At 37.1% G+C, this 19,523-nt stretch overlaps 1 protein-coding gene across 1 annotated transcript in view; it reads right to left on the bottom strand.

Annotated features, from left to right (window-relative positions):
• Positions 1-19,309, bottom strand: part of PPP1R3A (protein phosphatase 1 regulatory subunit 3A) — a 33,888-nt gene extending 14,579 nt beyond the window's left edge. The window contains exon 1 of the mRNA XM_021545243.3: positions 18,447-19,309. Within this exon, the coding sequence (XP_021400918.3) occupies positions 18,447-19,240 (794 nt within the window). The 5' untranslated portion in view covers positions 19,241-19,309. The remainder of the gene's footprint in view (positions 1-18,446) is intronic.
• Positions 19,310-19,523: the final 214 nt, after the last annotated feature.

Below are 19,523 nucleotides of genomic sequence, written 5' to 3'. Positions count from 1 at the left end.
ACTTTTGTCTCCTTCTTAAAGAAACAGGAATTTGACAATATTTTCATTCAAGAAGCATTCCCAGAAGAAGGGGAGTTATTAATGTCTATATCTAGCTTAATATTCTACTGCTAACTAGAGTTCACAGACTACTGTGACATCCAAATAGCAGAGCCACTTTCAGCTTCTATCACACCCTCATGTCATAAAAAACCACACTGCATATCATTCATACAAAAAATACCCACATTACCAGAATACAGAACATATGGGGAAAAAACTCCTAATGGAGTTGGATGTACAAGTAGATCCTTACTCTTTAGCTTACTTTTCATACCTTGGAGAAAGGAGAAAATGAATTCTGCCCTGTTTCCTGTGTTACCTATGTAGTGAATATTTTTTGTTTTGATTAAAAGATGTTTAGGGTAAAAATATAGGCATAGTGTTTGAATAAGGATGTTAAGGATGAGTACCTATTTTATAAACCTTTTAATGTACAGGTATAAAGATGCTTCAAAATGGATAATTATGGGTATGTGTCAGGATATTGTTACCTCATCTAGCCTTATTGTTCTAAGCATCTGTGTTCAGGCAGTCCTGTGTATCATCCCTATTATCAGAGGTGAAAGACTGTCACTTCCGAAAGGAGATTCATTCCCTCTCACATGGGAATCATGAGTAAGATGGAGTGACATATCCTACAAAGTCACTTCTTTCCCTCTGAAAGGGACTGGACATAAAGGAAACTGGGCCATTATCTAATGCTGCATACATTTTGGGCCATTACCTACTGCTGCATGACTCTCACCTTGCAATTGTAAATTCAAACTGGAATGTAGTTATGGAGTTATGCACTGTAACATTCAATGTATGTGTGACCTGACCATCTCAGTTTTACTTTTGCTGTGATTAGAGCAGAATTTTTCCTTAACTTTTGTTCTAGTAGCATCTGGAGCCCTGGTCATCAAGTTTCTTTTCACAGCACAGGTAAAGTATGGCAATGATAACACAGCCTTACAGCTACACTGCAGAGTTTGTAGCAGAATTTCTTTCCTATTGCACTTAATTTTATAAAGATTTGTAGTTTGTAGCCCATTATTTGTGCACACCTGCCCTGCAAATAGCTGAATACAGGGAATGTCAATGTAACAGTTGTTTTACTTAATTTAATTTTAGATCAGAAATATCTGTCCTCATATAATTATTCTCAGGGGAAATTTTAAATTGGCTTAAATTGAGGATATTGATACTGCAGTGTTTGAGGATCACAAGGAGTATAAAGCAAAAATTATTTAAATCACTACTTCAATTTAAGAAATGATACTTTGAGGCTATGGGTGCATATAACTACAGGACAATCTCAAACCTACTTGTATATCCTAAGGACTGAAATACTTACCAAAAGCCAATAAAAATTAGCCCCTTCATCAAACAGGGCAATTAGAAGGTTTTTTGTCTAGTTTGTAAGTTTTTTCTCCATATTTCTCTGAAAAGGTCCTAGCATAGTATCAGAATTCCATGAGCGGATTTTTTTTTAAATTAGAATATTAATTAAGTTTTTGTTTCAGGAATTAATTATTGCACTTTGTTGTGAAGTATGGTCTAAATTTGCCTACATGATGAGAAACACAACATTTGTATTCTGTTAAAAAGTGTTTGCTTTTATTTTTGAGTGATACAGATATCCTTATAACAGTGCAAGCTAGAAAAAAATCCATTATGTCAGATTATGCTGTTCCATTCCATTATAAATAGCCATAAACCTGCAGAAGCTCTGTTGCTTTTTCTCATTCAGATGAATGGGGCACATCTTCATAAAGTTCACCATTAACTTCTGAATTTCTACCAGCTTAAAACTCCAAAACCTATGCTCATATGAGTAATTCTTGATGAAATTATCATTCACTTGTATTGAGTTATAAAAATAAGTCAGAACTGAAAACAAGTTATCATTGTAATTTTGCATTAGAAAGAACAAATATGAAGTTCAGGGGCTAGTTAGTAGGACTGAGAGGACTGAAAATGTGATTTACATTATGTGAAGGAGTTAGAAGTCCCAAAGTTATGTGGAATTGGCATCCCAGAGAGGAAATGTTAAACTTGAACCCCAAAGATGTGAAGAATAGACAGAAAATGTCTAAGTGACAAGAAAATAGTGATTAAACAATGTTTCTTTGATTTCATGAAGGGTTAGAATAAACTCAGACATGTCAAGGCTTTGAACTAGCCCTTTTAAGTTAAATAAGAGTTTTTTAGAAGTGAGGTTTCATCAAAATTTCAGATAACCCATATATGACCCCACAAACTAAAGACTTCTCATAAATTCTTCTACCATAGTGGTAGTGGTGGGGCAGATTCTTATAAGAGAAATCTTGCAACGCATAACTGATAGGAGGAGCAATTTAGAAAATTATATTATTTCATGCAATCTGGGAGCAGAACTTGTTGTTTAAATATGTTCCAATTAAGAGAAACAATTATAACAATTATAATAATCTCCAAACCAAATATGAGTGACTCAACAGAGGAAAACACATATTAGTTTAAAACCTTTGCTATTCAGATCTATTCAAGTGGTCCTTGCTGTAACAATATCAGAAGAGTTGAAAAATAGAAGCTATATTTAGGGAATAGTGTCAAGGCGACTACAGGCCCAGGTGTCTTCGAAAAGTTTTCACAATAGACTTAAAACAAAAATGAGAACAGAAATATAGATAAATGGAAAATGGCATAAAAATGCCAGACACCTGATAATATCTGTCTTTGATAAGATTACTATATTTCCCTTGTCTAAAAATCAGTTATCTGGACTTCATTAAAGCATTTGTTGTGCAGCCACATGGGAAATTTACTAATTAAACAGGAGAATAGGGAGATGAGCATAAGAGCTGGGCTGTGGGAGAGGGGCTTGGTGCCAAGCAGGGTCCCTGGAGCTGGACTGAGGAGCTAGCAGGCGTCGCTGGGGAATTGGAGAGGACAAGTCATGTAATCAGACTTACTCAGTCATGTTATTACAGACCAAAGCACAAGAAGTCACAGTTAAATTAAATCTGTGGCAGAGAGGAAGTTGGGAGACATCACCAACACAGAGGAGGATTGAAAGAAATCGGTGGCCTGGAGGATCAGAATAATAGATAAGGGATGAAATTCAAAATTATAAAGTGTCAGGTTATACATTTAGGGACTAGAAATATTTTCTGCCACAAAACTAGGTTTTAGAACTTGGAAGAAGCAGGTGAACATGAAAAATCAGAGCGTTTTTTTTGCCAGAAACCATTTCCAAGCCACTGGTGCAAGATGAGATAGACACTGTGATATAAAGGCAAACCAAGTTCAGCAGCAATGTCTCAGGGAAGGTAGTCCTGGTTATGAAAGATTTCCAATAAATGTTCATATTGTGGCACCAGGCACCAATAAAACTCTAGAAAATTTGGTTAAAATGTCCAAGAAAGATTGATTCAAACTAAAACATGTTCAGAAGAGGACTAGAGAAAGACTGGCAAGATGAAAAATCTATTTTAATGAAGGAGACACAGTAGTTCTATTTTCAGAATAATAAAATAAAGTCTGAGAGGAGGAATAAGTGCCCTCTATTGATACAGCAAAGGGGTAAATACTCAAAAGACTAAAAAAGCAGCAAGACTTTTAATGCATTAATATAAAGAGTTCACAGAAACATTTGTTGTGAAAACTTAAAAGAAGATCTGTAAGCATTAGAAAAGTATATCCTGTAGTCTATCAGTGTAAGTATCGGGCACAAGAAACTGAGAGGGTCTCAGGATGGAAACATGAATATATTTTTGTGAAAGAGATTATGAAACACATTTCCCAACAAAATAAGACTTCATGATCCCAAAGTCACAATCCAGCCCTATTTCAAATGCTCCTGTGCAGCTATATGCCCTGAGAGTTATGCTTCCAGGATTTTAACTATGGAGCAGGAGGTGTTTTTGTCTGGCCTGAAACAGGATTGGAACTATGGCCAGGACTAACAAACTACTTCATAATGGGTGGGGTTTATCATAGCTTGTCAAGATTTTAATTCACGCACCAATATTAGGCTGTAGTTGTGTCTGTGTGTCTGTATAACTCACTGTATTGTCACATTCTTCTGTGCTATATCCACCTATGCTAGCTCTTACTATATAAATAATATGATATTTATTTTTAAAAATGTGAAAAAAAGGCTAAAGTTGTTAGATTGTGGAGTATGGAGAGTTGAAAACGTACGTGAAAAACTCTGAAATTAATGCAACCTGATCAATTTTATACTATCTCATATTTAAAAGAATACGTGCGATAATATTATTTCGTCTGAAATTCAGAGAGGTATGAGGTTGCTAAAGTATTCAAAGAATGTATTTCTTAAATATTAATTAAAATATGTAAAAGGGAAAAAAGTTTTTAAACCTATTTTATTTTAAAACAGTTAGGTTTTGTGGGTTCTTTCATACTTCTGATTTTACTGCAGATTCAAAATTAAGCCAAATCAAAATTCTACCCTGAAGATAGAATTGAATGTATTGAAATTGTGGTGAAGCTAAAATGTCCTCATGAAAAGAGCTAGCAAGACCGAACTTGCTAACCAAACCATAGCTATATTTTAATTTCAGGACAGATTTCTAAGCCTAAGAGTAGCCTCACACAGCAGCAACCTTCAATTCAACTAGAACTTTTGGATCTAGTGCCAAAAATATCCAGCCTTGCTCAAGAATAATGCCACTGGGATGTAAACAACATGTGAGATCCCTGAAATGAAGTAGTTACATGTGTCAGCCGTGCTTTACTGAGAAGCAGAAGAGCAAAAGGTAATTTAGGGCAGTTAAGTACTCATGTTTGAGCTGTCACTGGAGCCAAACAGGCAATCCTACACAGAACTGTATCCTCACGGAGCTGGGAAAGGGAATATGGTGAGGGAAGGGCAGGCAGCTTAGTTTGGTTATTTTTGTATCATTAGCAGCAGTAACTTCAGAAAGAAGTAGAGAAGGAAGTCTCTGCATTTAAACAAGCAAAAACAAAAATTATTTTTAAATGTTTATGTACACATCAAAAGCAGAAAGCCTGCAAAAAAATCTTGAAGACCTGGGTGAGAAACTAGAGAAAGGGTTTTCTACATTATAAAATTCAGTAGTATTGTATGCAATATCATTCAAAATCTACAAACATGCAACAAGAATTAATTTCTTAGGAAAAAGGAATTTTGGAAAGGATTAAGAAAGATTTGTATGTGTAAATTTCTATGCAGAGCTTTAAAGTTCTATTGAATTGTTTGTAAGGCTCAGAAGAATAAGAATTCGAGGTATTTTTTTTTACTAACACAACCCCCATAACAGTTGTCTTGCTTTAAAATATTGCTTTATTTTTATTGGTCCTAAAATACCAGTTGGACAGGGGAGAAAATATTTCCAAAACCAATTCACCAATTCACACTGAGAGTAAAATGCAAGAAGGGTAAAAAGCCTTGGTACTATTAAAAAAAAAAAAAAATATATATATATATATATATATTTCTATCTAAAAGCTTTATTCTGGTTTGGGAGCCACCACAGATCCTGATGTGGACGTTCAAAGTGTAGACTTTGATTTCTTTTGTGATGATGTCTCCAGAGTTAATTTTATTCTATGTCACTGACTGAATATATGAACTAAATATTTAATGAGTAAAGACAAATTCATTCCTTGCCTCCATATAGCACAGTTCAAAACTCACTACAGGGGCAAGCCTCCCTACCCATCTAAATAGATATCTGTGTTCTTAGAATCTGAAGTTATAGTTTGAGAATACAACCACTCCACAATTTATTATCACATGCAGCTCTTAGTCTCAGGCCCCGGTGCTGCCCGGGAATCCACAGGAAGAGGAGCTACAGCCCTGGCTTGAAGCCACCTTTGTGCCTCCTGGGGCCTTGCCTGGCTGTGCCACAGCACCTCCCAGGTCCCTAATGTGGGATGGAGGTGACAAAGAGGCTGAGAATTACCTGTGTGTGCTGCCTTAAGAAGGCAAATATATTATTTCTCCTTTGGAGAATTTCTAACATGGAAGACTGCCTGCTGGGGGTGTGTCCAATGGCTTCACCACTGATCAGTGCTTGAGCTCCTATTTCTGGACTTGAAAACTGAGAGGCCACAAAACATCTGCAGCGAGACACGTTTATGTGCCACCACCTGTGTGCTATGGAGAGAAGCCATAAAGTGCATGTGCATCTTCCCGGGAGCAGACCAGAGCTCTGCACAGAGGCTCCAGTGCCCGGTGGTGCCTGGCAGCGTGGCCTCGCTGGAGCCAGCCAGCTGGTGGGTGGTAGGATCTGGCCTTCTCCAGAGTTCTACCTCTAAGCTGTATCTGCCCAGGCTTTGAGCTCCCTGTGTCTACAGAAAAGAAAGAACCTTGATAAAGCTAAGGAGAAAATAATTGTTATTGCCAGACCTGGTGCTTCTTATCTGTTTACCTGCATATTTCATCTAAATGAAGGCAGAATATTATTTTTATGAACGGCATGCTCTCATTTGCAATTGACACTAATGAATGCAAGGCCCTTTCCCCCTCTTGTTTGTACCATCAAATTAATTAGCTCTATTGTGACACCAGTATTTTTCTCAAGTAGTTCAAGGCTTGAGCGTTTCCCTTTCTTTTTCTAAAGGGCATCTTCAGTGCCCTTTATCTACCATAAGAATCATGCATCACTTGTATTTTTCACAACTAATGCTGTTTATTATAAAAACTGATTGTGATGTGAAGATTGTTATACTGTGTGGCAAATTGCCCAAACAATTACTGTAAATGCATGAGCCATAAACTGTACTGCCAAGGACACTGGTAGGTTAGCTCCTATAAAAGAAACAATTAGAGTCTGAGGTGAAAATAATAGAGATGAGATGACAGTTATTGAAAAGGCAGAACATCCAGTTTAATGTTGTAAATATAGGTTTGTAGATTACACTGATGGTTTTAAAGTGTTCATGACTTATTGAATGGAATAGAATATTCCATACTTTAGAATGGGGCCATAATTATTATTTCCTTTTAATTGTCATGTCTGATGCATTTTGAGCAATTGTTGAGAACATCTACACATTATACTGATTCTATTTCTAAATTATCATCCTGCTTCAAGGGTTGGAGGTTTTTTTTTTATTTTACTTTCTTCGCATTTTGTTGTTCAGGGTCTGTTCTGAACAAAGTATTTTCTCTTGAGGAACGTGGAGTGCTTAGAGGGTTACAGCAATAATTATTTCAGTTTCAGCCTACACACTTCACTGCTTTAAATCATCATTAGAAGTTTCATCCCTCAGCAACTCCTGCTGAGACAGTCTTAAACTCCAAGAAACAATTAGATAAGAATAGCTAATCTTCATAGCAACTTGTATATAAAGGTATTGATAAGAATTTGCCAGAAATTAAGGGAATATATTTTTTTCTTAGGACTCATCTAAATACAGAAAAAGATTATTGCTATGATTGCTAAAGAATTCCAATAATTGAAACCAGACTTGGAGTGTATGAAGGTTAGGGTGCATAAAGAAAAAAAAAAACAAACAGATGTGCACTGTACAAGAAGATATGTTGCAATAATCTGTGGTACATGCAAGAAAATGCAAGAAAATTGACATTACTGCCTGAGAATATTAAGCAGTCCTCTGTTTTGTTTTTTGGTTTTTTTTTAAAGACAAGACATAAGGATAACAGAAAATGAGATAACCTTCTAATATTTGACCCTAGGGAGAGCACTAAACAAACAACTGTACACAGAATTACAGCTGTACATGAAGGCAAAGGTACCGGGCACATAAAATCAGATCAGGGAAGAGTCTTCCCAGGTTTTAGAGGAGAGGATAAAGTGAGCAGCAGAGCAAAGTTAGCAAGCAGCAAAAGGATGTTGGTGTGAGCAACCTGTGTGAGTTCTAAACTACCAAACCCATTAGTTAGAGGGACCTGGAAAAAGCTCTAAAGTGGCTCTGAAAACAAGTTGCAAGGAAACTAAGTACTCGTCTAAAACACTTTTCAGAGAAATGCTCTAGGTCATTTTCAGACTTTTACAAACTGTTAAAAAAATATTATTTTAATATGAGGTAGGGGCTTCAGAGCTGTGCTGGAATTTGATGGAGCTGTACTGAAGTTCAGGGAGGTGTTGGGAGGCAGAGCTGGGGAGGTGGCAGAGCTGTGGGCCTGGGCAGTGGCTGCATCCTCAGGCTGAAATAACTGCCTGTTTCCAAAACTCAGGGCAGAGTCCTGGAACTAGACTTAAGTGTAGCAGAAGCCAACAGCCGTGCGAATTAGAGACAGACCAAGCCTGCACAGAGCAGTGTGAGCATGATGTGGAGAATTGCAGCCCATGCTGACAACAAAACAAAGGACAACTGAAGCTCAGCCAGCCCTTCCTCTCTTCTGGGCTCCTAATGCACACTCCTGAATTCTGACTTCTCAGGTGGCTTTACCTGAAATATGGCCAATTCCCACCTAAAAGCATTTTGGCTTCAAATGATCCCTCCTTGTGGAGATGCCATAACCTGTTTTTGTATGTCATGAACCATATTATATGTCTGAACCATAACACTGTTATTATATGTCATGTGTGGCAGCATCATGGCCTTCTGCTTATGCGATTATTTTATTTCAGCAGGTACTTAAAAAATAGAAGCACAACACAAAGTGAATTTAATGTAAACAGTGCAGGAAATAATAAATTAAAATTATGTTAGATTCAAAACTGATTAAGACCACAAAGGTAAATATTTAGAAGCAAAAACTGCAGGTAAAATCAACATCTATAAATGAAGAGCTGTGTGAACTAAGCAGAAATAACTGAATAATATTTTAAAACATTGCCTTACAACCAATCCTATTAAAATGAAGCTTTATGTAAAATAGGAGCCCTGACTGTGAATCTAGGCAAGACTGATTTTCTTATATGACCTTCAACAACCAGCAGTGTTAGAGAAGGCTCAACCTAGTTCTTAGTAAATAGGTGTCACCCAACAAATGGGACTGACACTAATTAGCTCCCTTGTTGATAGTCAGGCAGCAGAGGACAGAGGCAGGAGATGCGTGGTGCACTCATTGTTAGAGCAGCAGGTGAGGGCATTTGCAGGCTGGCATGGCAAAGGAGGCTGGCACTGTGGCTGCTGTTTGGAAACTACCCTGGGAATGGAAGACTTCACTTCCAGGAGAGTTAGGCAAGCAAACTTCACAAGCATTTTGAATGAAAACAGGGCCACAAAGAACCTCTACTGAAATGTTTGAATTTTGAGGAAGACAATATTAACCTGTGGTATTTCTCCACCTTCAGGAAATACCCCTTAGGTTTTTTTTGTCCTACCTAAGAAAAGGGGCTGTTACCAGAAGAGGAGAAAAGGTGAGCCTGAAAAAGGACAATAAAGGACTGTCAGTAATTTCTACACAAGGAGAAATTAGAACAGAAGTTTGTAAAGTGAAGTTGAAAAAGATGCTCAGAATAAGCAATATAGAGTATTATGATTAATAGTATCAAGGGGGACAATTGATCAAGAGAGCAGATGTAAGGGAATTTAAGCATTTTTTTCTGCAAAGATAATTCCCAGTAGGATTCAGACAATGTTTGTAATAAATCTATTTTTATTAAGATTATTGGATTGGTGTTATCCAGGGGATTATATTTTCCAATTACTAATATTTTCATTTTTCGGTCTTAGTTTATGATTGAAGCAGGGACATGGGTGGCACAGAACAAAATGCATTGGCCTGACTTGGGATGAGAATAATCATTGCCTCAAAGCAAACAAAGTCCCAAGAAATTAGTCTTTATTTTCTAGCTCATTAGAAAAAGACCTTGAGTTTTAATAGCAAAACATTAACACTTTTTTTTAAAATATAGATGTATATCTGTCCATTTGAAGATTTTAGTGCCATCCAGTCTGAACTAGGAGCCCAAGACCAGTTTGGTGCCAAGCATTTAATATAGCACTGTCTATCCCCAGATCTCATGACTGTAGGTATGAAGACTGCAGAGCCTATTGCAAAGGAGTCGGTTATACCTCAAATTAAGCTATAGCAAGTATAAACAGGAACTCTGCCACTTTATTCAGATGCTTTCACAGCTCTGTCATGATTGTTGTACCTCATTGTGATATCCCTTAGCAATGTTGAAGCAGTACCTGTTCAGAAGTGTCACACAGCTGTTTTGTATGCGGATTGGACAGAAAGCTCATTGAGTCCTTTGACAGAATGGGCTAAGTATTTAATAAACAGAGAACCTCTTTCAAAAAGATTCTCCAGGGTGGTGTTAGAAAGTCTACTGAGAGATCCACTGTGAATTCGTAATGCAGGACTTTTCTATTTGGATATCTATCTCCAGGGCCAAGCTGTTGAGAAAGAGGAAAAGGTAAATGAGCAATCAAGATTTCTGACGGTTAGGCTTGGCCTAATGCGAGAGGATATGCTCCATAGGTCACCATTTTGTCTAGAAGAGGTATGGTCAAAATATCAAAATGTTTTTGTAGAAAGGAGCTGGCGGTAGTGTTCTTCTCTTGCTTCTTTTTACCACTGCTTTAAAATATTGGAGGAAAGAAACTTTCAAGTTTGTCTGTTAGGGATAAATCTGAGAGGAGAAAAACGTTAACCTATGTTGCCTCTGGTCTTTTTCTGAATCTCACATGGGAAAATTAGGGAAGGAGCAGTCTCTCCTGGCCTGTCAGAAGAGAGTATTTTCCAAGAGGCTGCCTGCAGTGTGCTGAGGCATGTATACAAGAAGGTGGGAAGTGCCTTAGATAAACTGTAGAGAGATAGATGGCAGTCAGGTGGGTCTAAGACACAGATACCACTCCTGGCCAGGAGAACAGAAAGGGTGACCACAAAAAAACCCCAAACCTTAGGCAGTTGTTCTTAAGAGAGGGCAATTATGATCTAAATCTTGGAAAGCAATTGTAAATTCAGTATCTCAATAGGATGAAAATCCCAGGTGTCATCATGACAGGAGACTTTTATAACCTTTTGTTCATTTTTCACATGTTTACTACCACACAGCAAGAAGGCAGCTGTTTTATAGCTATCAATATTTCTGTCAAGAAGACATGGAAAAAACCTAGGAGACGCTGGTTCAGATTCACTAGGGTAGCTGCAGGTACTGACAAACTCCCCAACCCTCTAACATAACATGAAGTTTTTCAGCCTAGAAAATCTTATATTTATCACTCAGTATCTGTAAATGTTATTGCAGGGACAACAACTGTGCATCAAAACAAAATAAAAATGCCAATCCGCTTTGTGTACCTAAGTGCAAGGTGAGAAAAATCTGCCATCTTTGCCTAATTCCCACTCAATTGTGTAGCCCAATGCCCTTTAGGACTACAGTTAGTAACTAGCAGTAATAAATCTTCAGGTTTAGTGTTAGCATATCAGCTGGTTTCATGAATCAGGAGGAGAGTGGAAAGGTACTCAGAAAACCAAGCCTCCTATTATGCTTTGGCATGTCAACTAATACTTCTTGTGCATGTCACTGAAGGTCTAAGGATCAAATAGCCACTTCTAACCTTCTCCCACAGTGTTTAAAAGGTCTTACCCCTCTTCTGTGCCCTATAGAGGAGACTTCATTTAACTTTCAAAGTATTTGTTTGGACCATTTTTCCCACCTTTTTTGATGAGAAGATAATCCATATTTTATATTAAAAATACCATGGGCAGTTGGTTCTCTGGACCTACACTGCAGCTGAATCTGTTGCTTCAATGTCAGAGTTGTAGTGCTGGGGACTGGATCAGAGCTTAAAGTTCATAATCAGAATAAACAGCTCAGATGACACTGGTACTCATTGCAATGATTAAATATGACTCCAGTGCTCTCAGCTAATGTTGCACTAACTTTAAACATCTTTTCAAGACTAACATTTAGCAAAGTCAAGTTGAATGTAATGGAACAATTTTTTTTTCCAACTGAACATTTATGAACTGTAGTACCTGAATGGTGGACAGGAGATAGTATTGAAATGGTCATTTACAGCCTGGTTCAATTTGCAAAACAGATATCTTCCTAAACAAAAGAATATTGAACATACAGGCATTCATTTAGCAATGTACTTCTATTTTTCCAAAGGTCCTTAACTGGCAATCTAAGAGCATCTGGTTCTGTAAATATTAAAATTCAAGAATAGTTTTACACATGAAGAACTCTACAAAGCTCTGTGAGACTCCTGATGTTCATTAAATTATGTATTATGCCTATTGCAGGATCAAGCCTGTTGATGAATTAAAAAGTTCTAAGAGTAAGCTAAAGTAGTGTTACAATGTTGGTGTATTTAAATAAGCTGATGAAATTGTAGTAACTGAAAAAAATCTTACAAGTGTAAAGTCAAGCAATGCATGTATAATACAAGTACTTATCATGGCTGAGAAATGACGCTCAGATTACAGAGCACTGGTTTTATATGATTTGATGCAAACAACTGAAAAAGCTTTGTAGCAACCAGTATTTCCCACACAATAGAACACAAGTTTCTGTTCTGTAGCATTGGTGAGAGCAGTTTCTAAAGTAGATCTTGGAAATGAATGAGAAACCACTGATACTAATAAATTCCAGTGTAAATACTATGCTAGGATTGACAGTACAACATGTTATTTTCATGTATTGTTCCTTTAAATTTTAGATGCTTCTTTAAATATTTGTAGTGCAATAAATGGATGGCAGATGGGTGGCACAGTTTGCAACCGCCAAAAGCAAAAATGTGACAGGTTTTCAGCTTTCAGGTACACTCCAATTAGGAGTCCACAAGTACAGAAAGAATGTGTCTATTTGTCTGTGCATGTTGCTCTAATCCACATCTTCCACCTCTTTCTTTAACACTTCTGTGATAGCATTCAAAGATTTAAGCCATTAACCTAAATATCTATCTTCAGGGTATTTAATAAGTTTCATATGTCAAATAGTATACATGCCCAGATTTTGAAATAATATGATTAAACAGACAGGAAAAAACCACTGAGCATAGTTTCTGGCCAAGTAGGATTGTTCTCTATAGAATATTTTTCAAGTGGTTTATCTTAGCTTATTTTAAAGTACTTTGGAGAGTAAGGCTGTAGCAATTTCCTCAAAAGATAACCCTTGAGTTACTGTTAAGAAGCGTTCCTGATGCTGAGTCAAATTCAGTTCCACAACTTGCTTTTATCCCACTTGTCTGAATAATATATTTTATAGAACCTTAAATAATTATCCTATGTCCTTCCTTTTCAAGTAGGTTGAAAAGTCTTATTTTTGGTGCCAGTCCTAACCTAATTCTACAACTGAGAAAGACTGGCAATGACCAGGAGACAAGAGAAGGTCTGGGAATACTAAGTCACATTAAACACAGTGAAAGGAGTGTTCCTCTTAGCTGGCTCCCTGTGAATGGATAGCTTCTCTAGCAGCTGCTCTCTGGTAAAAACAGTGACTGCAGTCACTTCCTATTAATAGCAATAAACTTTAGTCAAATACCATATCTGTATGCTGATCAAGATATAACTCATGACTTAAAGTGCTAGAAACAACCTTGAGATTAAACAGAGGTACACAAAGATGTGTGCTTTAACACCTTTCTTGCTCTTCTTTTACCTTCCTGATTATGGTGAAGGATTAAAAGGGAATGTAATTTAAATTCCATATTTTAAATGTACCAGATGGGAACGACACAGTTGTTCTTCATAGCAAAGTGCATGAGAGATTATTTCCAAACATCTTTGTAAGAAGCCTTTGATTTTTTTTTAGCCACATCTTGAGCTTGTGGGAAAGGCCAAGAGGAGCTGCAGCAAAACTGCATTTCCCAGCACAACCTAGGCTGGTCTGCCATCTGCCTGGAAAGACAGAGCACAGTGACCACAGTGCAGTCTTGACAAGCTGCATCTTCAGCAACTTTTACTTCCTTTGCCTCCCATCGGAAAGGAGCTGATCAGCTTCTGAAGAAGGGACTCATGCATGGAAGAAATTTTCTCACTGACAATTTCTTAGAGACCATTCAGTATACATGTTTTCAAAGTTGGTATTGGCAGCCCACAGACGTGGGTTTTAATCTCTTCTTTCTTATTGTGTGTTGTACATAAGAGAAACTCTTTTAAGAACCATTGCCCTATTCTGTGTTGTGTTTTAAAGTGACATCATGGAGGAAAGGAAATTGTTGCACTATTTCTCAAAAAATGATACAGTTCAGCAATTACAAAAAAAAGGCATAGGATCACAGCTGGATCACAGTGATACACTTGTGGATGAGGTCAGAATGATATATTTGTTGGCTCAGAGAGGTAAGGGAGGATAACTCTAACAGTTGTGACAAAAATACTAGCCTTTACCTTCCTTGTTAAAGGAGAGGAGTGCAAACATGATACCCTTCTGTAAAACAATTCTTGTGCTTATCAGCCACTTTCCTGGTGCTCTTGCTTTTGCTCTTGACAGATGGCAAACCAAAGCCAAGCACAGAAATGGGATGTAGCACCCCCAGTGACAGGGGATGTGGCTTCCATAACTCTATCTCTACACCTTTCAGCATGATCCGCAGGAGTCTGCCTCATGCAGCAGCCAACCAGTTCCTGTGTGATCAGACCAATGCAGGAGCCTGGTGTCCACAATACAATCATGTGGTCTAAATCCGAGGACTGGGAAGAATTCACATTCAGAGTCATTATCCATATCCCAAAAGCATGAGAGTCAATAAAAAAGATAAAAGAGTGGAGCTGATGCAATTAATTTACATTTTTCTGACTTGTATATATCTATATATAATGATATTAAAATTATATATAGCATATAATTTTAATATATTTTTATATTTTATGTTTTAATATATGTGTATATATTGATGTGTATATATTTTGTTTATATTTATAAATAGTATGTAAATTAGGACTGTTTACTGGCTTTTTATTAAGCTTTTCCTCTTCCTGTGAGTCTTAGAATTTTAACAGTCAATTTTTCTCCTGAAGTATATCTATGACTATGTACAAGTTAAGCAAACACTTTCAACCTGGACATGGAAGCAAAAGCAAATGAAACATGAAATGAAGAAGCAGCATTTTAAGTGATGTGGTTCTGAATATCCAAATATAGACAGTTTTCAGCATTAATTATTTGATGCAGTTTTGCTTGTTACTATAAATTTTTTTCAGGTGCAACTTTTGAGGGCTACATTCATTTTTAAAATTTATTTCTTAATAATGGTGTCAGAAATCAGCCTATTAGCCTCATTCACTCATCTTAGTCCTTGACCATATTCTAAAGGGTAACTTGAAATAGTCATATTATTGTGTTTCCCCAGTAACTTCCTCTGAAAGTGAATATTATTCCTTTCACTTAATTAACACAACTAATTCTTGCTAATGACATTTAATGAGCCACACAAATATGCCCTAGAGTGGATCAGATTCTCTGCTTAAAAACCATGATCCCTTCATGTCTTATTTTTTAACTGCAGAGGTAAATTGCACATTTTAAGAGAAAGTATAGATATCTCAGAGCCAAGAGTTAAAAAAAAAATAAAATGTTAATACAAGTTTCTAAATTTTAAACTGAGTCCTAATTGAGTATTCTTTAAAATTATCCTTCTATTCAGATTGCTATAAAGAAATCTTTAATTAATGTCCAATTCATGGGTATGGATAGCACCTGTAACTTTATTGTGAGAATCATAGATAAAATTGCTTTTACTTCTATCTATTTGCAATGCTGCAACTCTAAGGACAAGCTGGTTATGTTCAAGGATCCCCCCGCTTTGCTAAATGTTCCGTAAGCACCCAGCATAGCACATATAAATGCTGCAGAGTTTATCATCCAAACTAAAAGTAAGAGAAGAGAGAGAGATGGGCTGCTGGAGGAGAGCTGGCAAATGGGCAGCACTGCTCAACGTGAGATGAAGGAGTAACAGCACATCAGCAGCCTCACTTTGCCAATTTTTGGGGATTTGTTTTTCTTGTGCTTTTTTCCGAGGTATCAAAGCAAAGGAGTTTTAATGAGGGTCTGAAGGAGAATAATGAGGTGCTTTTGCAGATGTCTGCAGGGTGTTCCTCCTCACTCAAAGGGGCAACATGTACAAAGACACTTTGAAAAACAAGTGAGCAATGGAAGTTGGTATCGTAGTTCTTTGAAACAAAAGACCCTGATGCTGACCTCATTTACACTGGCAAAAGCTGCGACTCTTGTGAATTCAAAGAAGTCCCTGTAGCATAAAATTAGTCCTGGATTACATACTGCCAGAACTGTCTGTCAGAAGCCTTGGTGACCACTGAAACAATATTCCAAAGATACTTGCAGCTCATTTTTGCATTTACTGTAAGGTCTCTGTACATTTTTCTGCCATTAAAGAGAGTCTTGAAAATGCATGGATGTCAATTGTTTGACAGAAATGTGTGGTAGATCCTAATGTAGACAAGAATCTGACCACTTTGGTTTGAATATTTTAAACATACTTGTGTATATGTGTCTATATGAACAAATATACACATAAATGTATACATATATGTATAAACACATACACACATATGCATTCCTCTTCAGTCTGACATAGAGGGAGACAACTTTATAATCTGATTAGAAAAAAAGTAATTTTATATTGAGAAGACATGTTATCTCTTTTCCCACTTTTAAAAACAGCTCTCTGACTTACACATAAATCATTCAGTATATCCATGTAAAAAAGTATCTCCCAGAAGGAAGACTTCTACAACTTTTGCTAGCACTATGCATATCATGAGAAATTTTAGGGAATTAAGCACAGAGGAGTCATTTGACCTTAGATGTCAATGGTACCTAAATTTTCAGGTTATTCCTGAATCCATCTGGAAGCCCAGGACTCACTAAATTGAAACTTAGCTCTCCATGTTCATCATCTGTTCCTTGTGGGTTACCTCACCTCAGGCTGGAGTCATACTTCCTGCACATGCCTATGGTGTTCGATATCACAGCTCTTCTGCAGGGTATCTCAGGCTATCCTACTTATCCAGAATGGTCATGTGACACTCCTTAAAACACAGAAATTATGTATAAAACCAGACACAAATGTCAGGAATTGACCACAGTATGTGTAAAAGCATTGTTCCCTCTGCTCTGACATACTGGGATGTTCCTTCATGGAAGTATCATTATGAGAGCTCCAGAGTTGGCCCAAAGGACACTTGTCAGGAGAGCGTTGTGAACTGGCTGTGAACCAGACCTTGGGCTAGCCTTGGGGTGGTTTCTACCCTGTGGTGTTGATACAAGCACTAAGCCATATTGTGCACTTCTCCTCACAGGGATAATGTGTGATTAGGGCTGGCAGAAGTTCCCACCACAGCAAGTCTGGTTTTGGGAACAAAGGTTCTGCACAGAGGAAGTCCTGGCTGTCTCCCTCTTCCTTAAGCTCCCACTACTGCAGTTCCATTCCCCCTTCCCTACCACTTCAGTCAGTGGAAGAGCACCAGTGAAATCAAACAGCTCTCTCTTATTTGGAAAGAGTCTAGGAACTAAAACGCCAACATAAATTCAAACCCACAGTATTAACTTAGTTCTGGCATCCAAGTATTGCAAGAGACATTACAAATAAAATACAGATTTAATTCTGTAAGAATTTAAAAAGTCCAAATGATTTATAGTAAATTTGGGGAGGAAAATAATTGAGAATTAGATTTTTGCATGCAACACTGCTTTGCTAACAGAAAGAACATAGTTAAAAACAGTAGGAAAACAGAAGTGACTATTCCTAAGTGTCTTTCTTTATATAGGATTAAAGTATAAGTTAACAACTGCCACTTTATAATTAACTTATTAATTGTCTATATTTAATCAAAAAAGTATATAAATGATAAATTCTATAAATTTTTTCTTTAATATATTACCGATTCTGCCTTATAAAACATACTTCATTTCACCATTTGTGAAACAGAAGCATGAACCACTAACAGGGGAAAGGAATTATAGCCATAATATACAACTTGCAGAATAGCCCAACCACTTGCAGAAAAGTTTGTACCAACCATTTTAATTGCTGTATTCTTCCCTAATTTATCCACTTCTGCTTCATGAACCACTGGTGCCATTTCTGATTTAATATTGCATGTAGAAAAAGAACCATGAAATAAATTGTGTGAAAACCTTGCTTTTGTTTTGCTTTTAAATTTTTGTTGACTTACGAAGGAAGTGAATGCAAACTATTTTAACTGTACAGCTACCTTAGTCTGGAACAAAGATCCCATTGACATCAGCTCAGTTTATATCCTACAGAGATCAGAACTGGTACACAGTGCATAGAGGGTTTATAGAACCTCACACTACCTTTCAAATTAATGTCATGCATAAAATTATGATCCCAACTAATCTGTCTGCAGAAAATCACCAGCTGATATATACAAACACTTTACTGAAAACAAGTCTCAGTCTAATTTTTCATTTACAAAAAAAGTAAAATAGAAGAAAATGACAGTGGGCAGTCTTGACTCAAGTAAGCATACATAGAAAGTCAGAATTAACCAGCTATATTCTAAATTACCAGAAATTAAGGTGTAATCTCACCTGCTTTGTGTTGTCTTTAAGCAGCCTTTAAGACTCCTATCTGTAACCTCTTTCTGGGCTTTATTATCCACCTTGGGCACAGTTTCTTTCTTGTGACAAATCAGTGTGTAATTTTTGTCATCATTGTTTGCCCAAAAGGTACCAACTGATGTCTCGTAGCGTATACAGAATTCCACCTTAATTCCATCTTTCTGGAAAGGAGGCACCAAAGAAATCTTAAAGCAAAACTGATCTGTTTCACTGCCACAAGAATTAGGCATGAACTCTGCAAGGATGTCATAGTAACTGAGCCAGTTATTCAATGTCATGCGAACATACACCTGTTTTTCAAAGGATACATTGAGGACTCGTATAATGCCGTTCATACAGGTAATCCCAGGCAGGAGCAGGACTGACTCCAACACTACTTTCTGCTTTCGCACTTTTTGTAAAAGTTCTTCTTGAGAAGCAGGTAATGTAAACTGCTGGGAGAAAAAATATTCAATCTGAGGGAACACTTCATCTTCTATATAATTTTCTTGTCCTGTATTAGGAAATTCCCAGATATCAAACTCTTTAACAGACACAAGATCAAACCCAAATGCATCAGCAAATGAAACTTTTCTTGAGATGTTGGTGGGAGTCTCTGCCTCCTCTTCCTCTGAAGCTGAAGAATTCCGTCTTCGAGGACATGGGGAGAAACGAAGTTTAATGTCAATATTAACATCTTCGTCGTCTGAAGTGGAATCATTTCCAGTGGGGACTCGTAGTAAGTTAGCCTTGTTAACCTGACTAGGTCCTTCAAAAGACTCCATTGGGCTCTCTGATATAAACTGAAAGAGAGCTGTACAACTAGTAGAAGCTGCTATTTGAGATACTATGATTTAAGACAAGGATTAATGTTACAGTTGACATTGCAAAAGGGAGTTGGGTCTATTAATAGATGCTATGGTGTGCAAGCTATGTTGGCCTTTCTCCATCTGGCAGTATTAGATGTTACAATTTTGGTGATACATTTGAAATATTGTATTCCCTAATTTTACGTGGCTCTATGTGCTAAAAAGAAGAACAGCAGAAACTGTCTTCTTTGCATAGTTA

Source organism: Lonchura striata, chromosome 1A (genome assembly GCF_050655825.1).
Source record: "Lonchura striata isolate lonStrDom1 chromosome 1A, ASM5065582v1, whole genome shotgun sequence".
NCBI classification, from domain to species: domain Eukaryota; kingdom Metazoa; phylum Chordata; class Aves; order Passeriformes; family Estrildidae; genus Lonchura; species Lonchura striata.
This window is presented reverse-complemented; position numbering and strand designations above follow the sequence as displayed.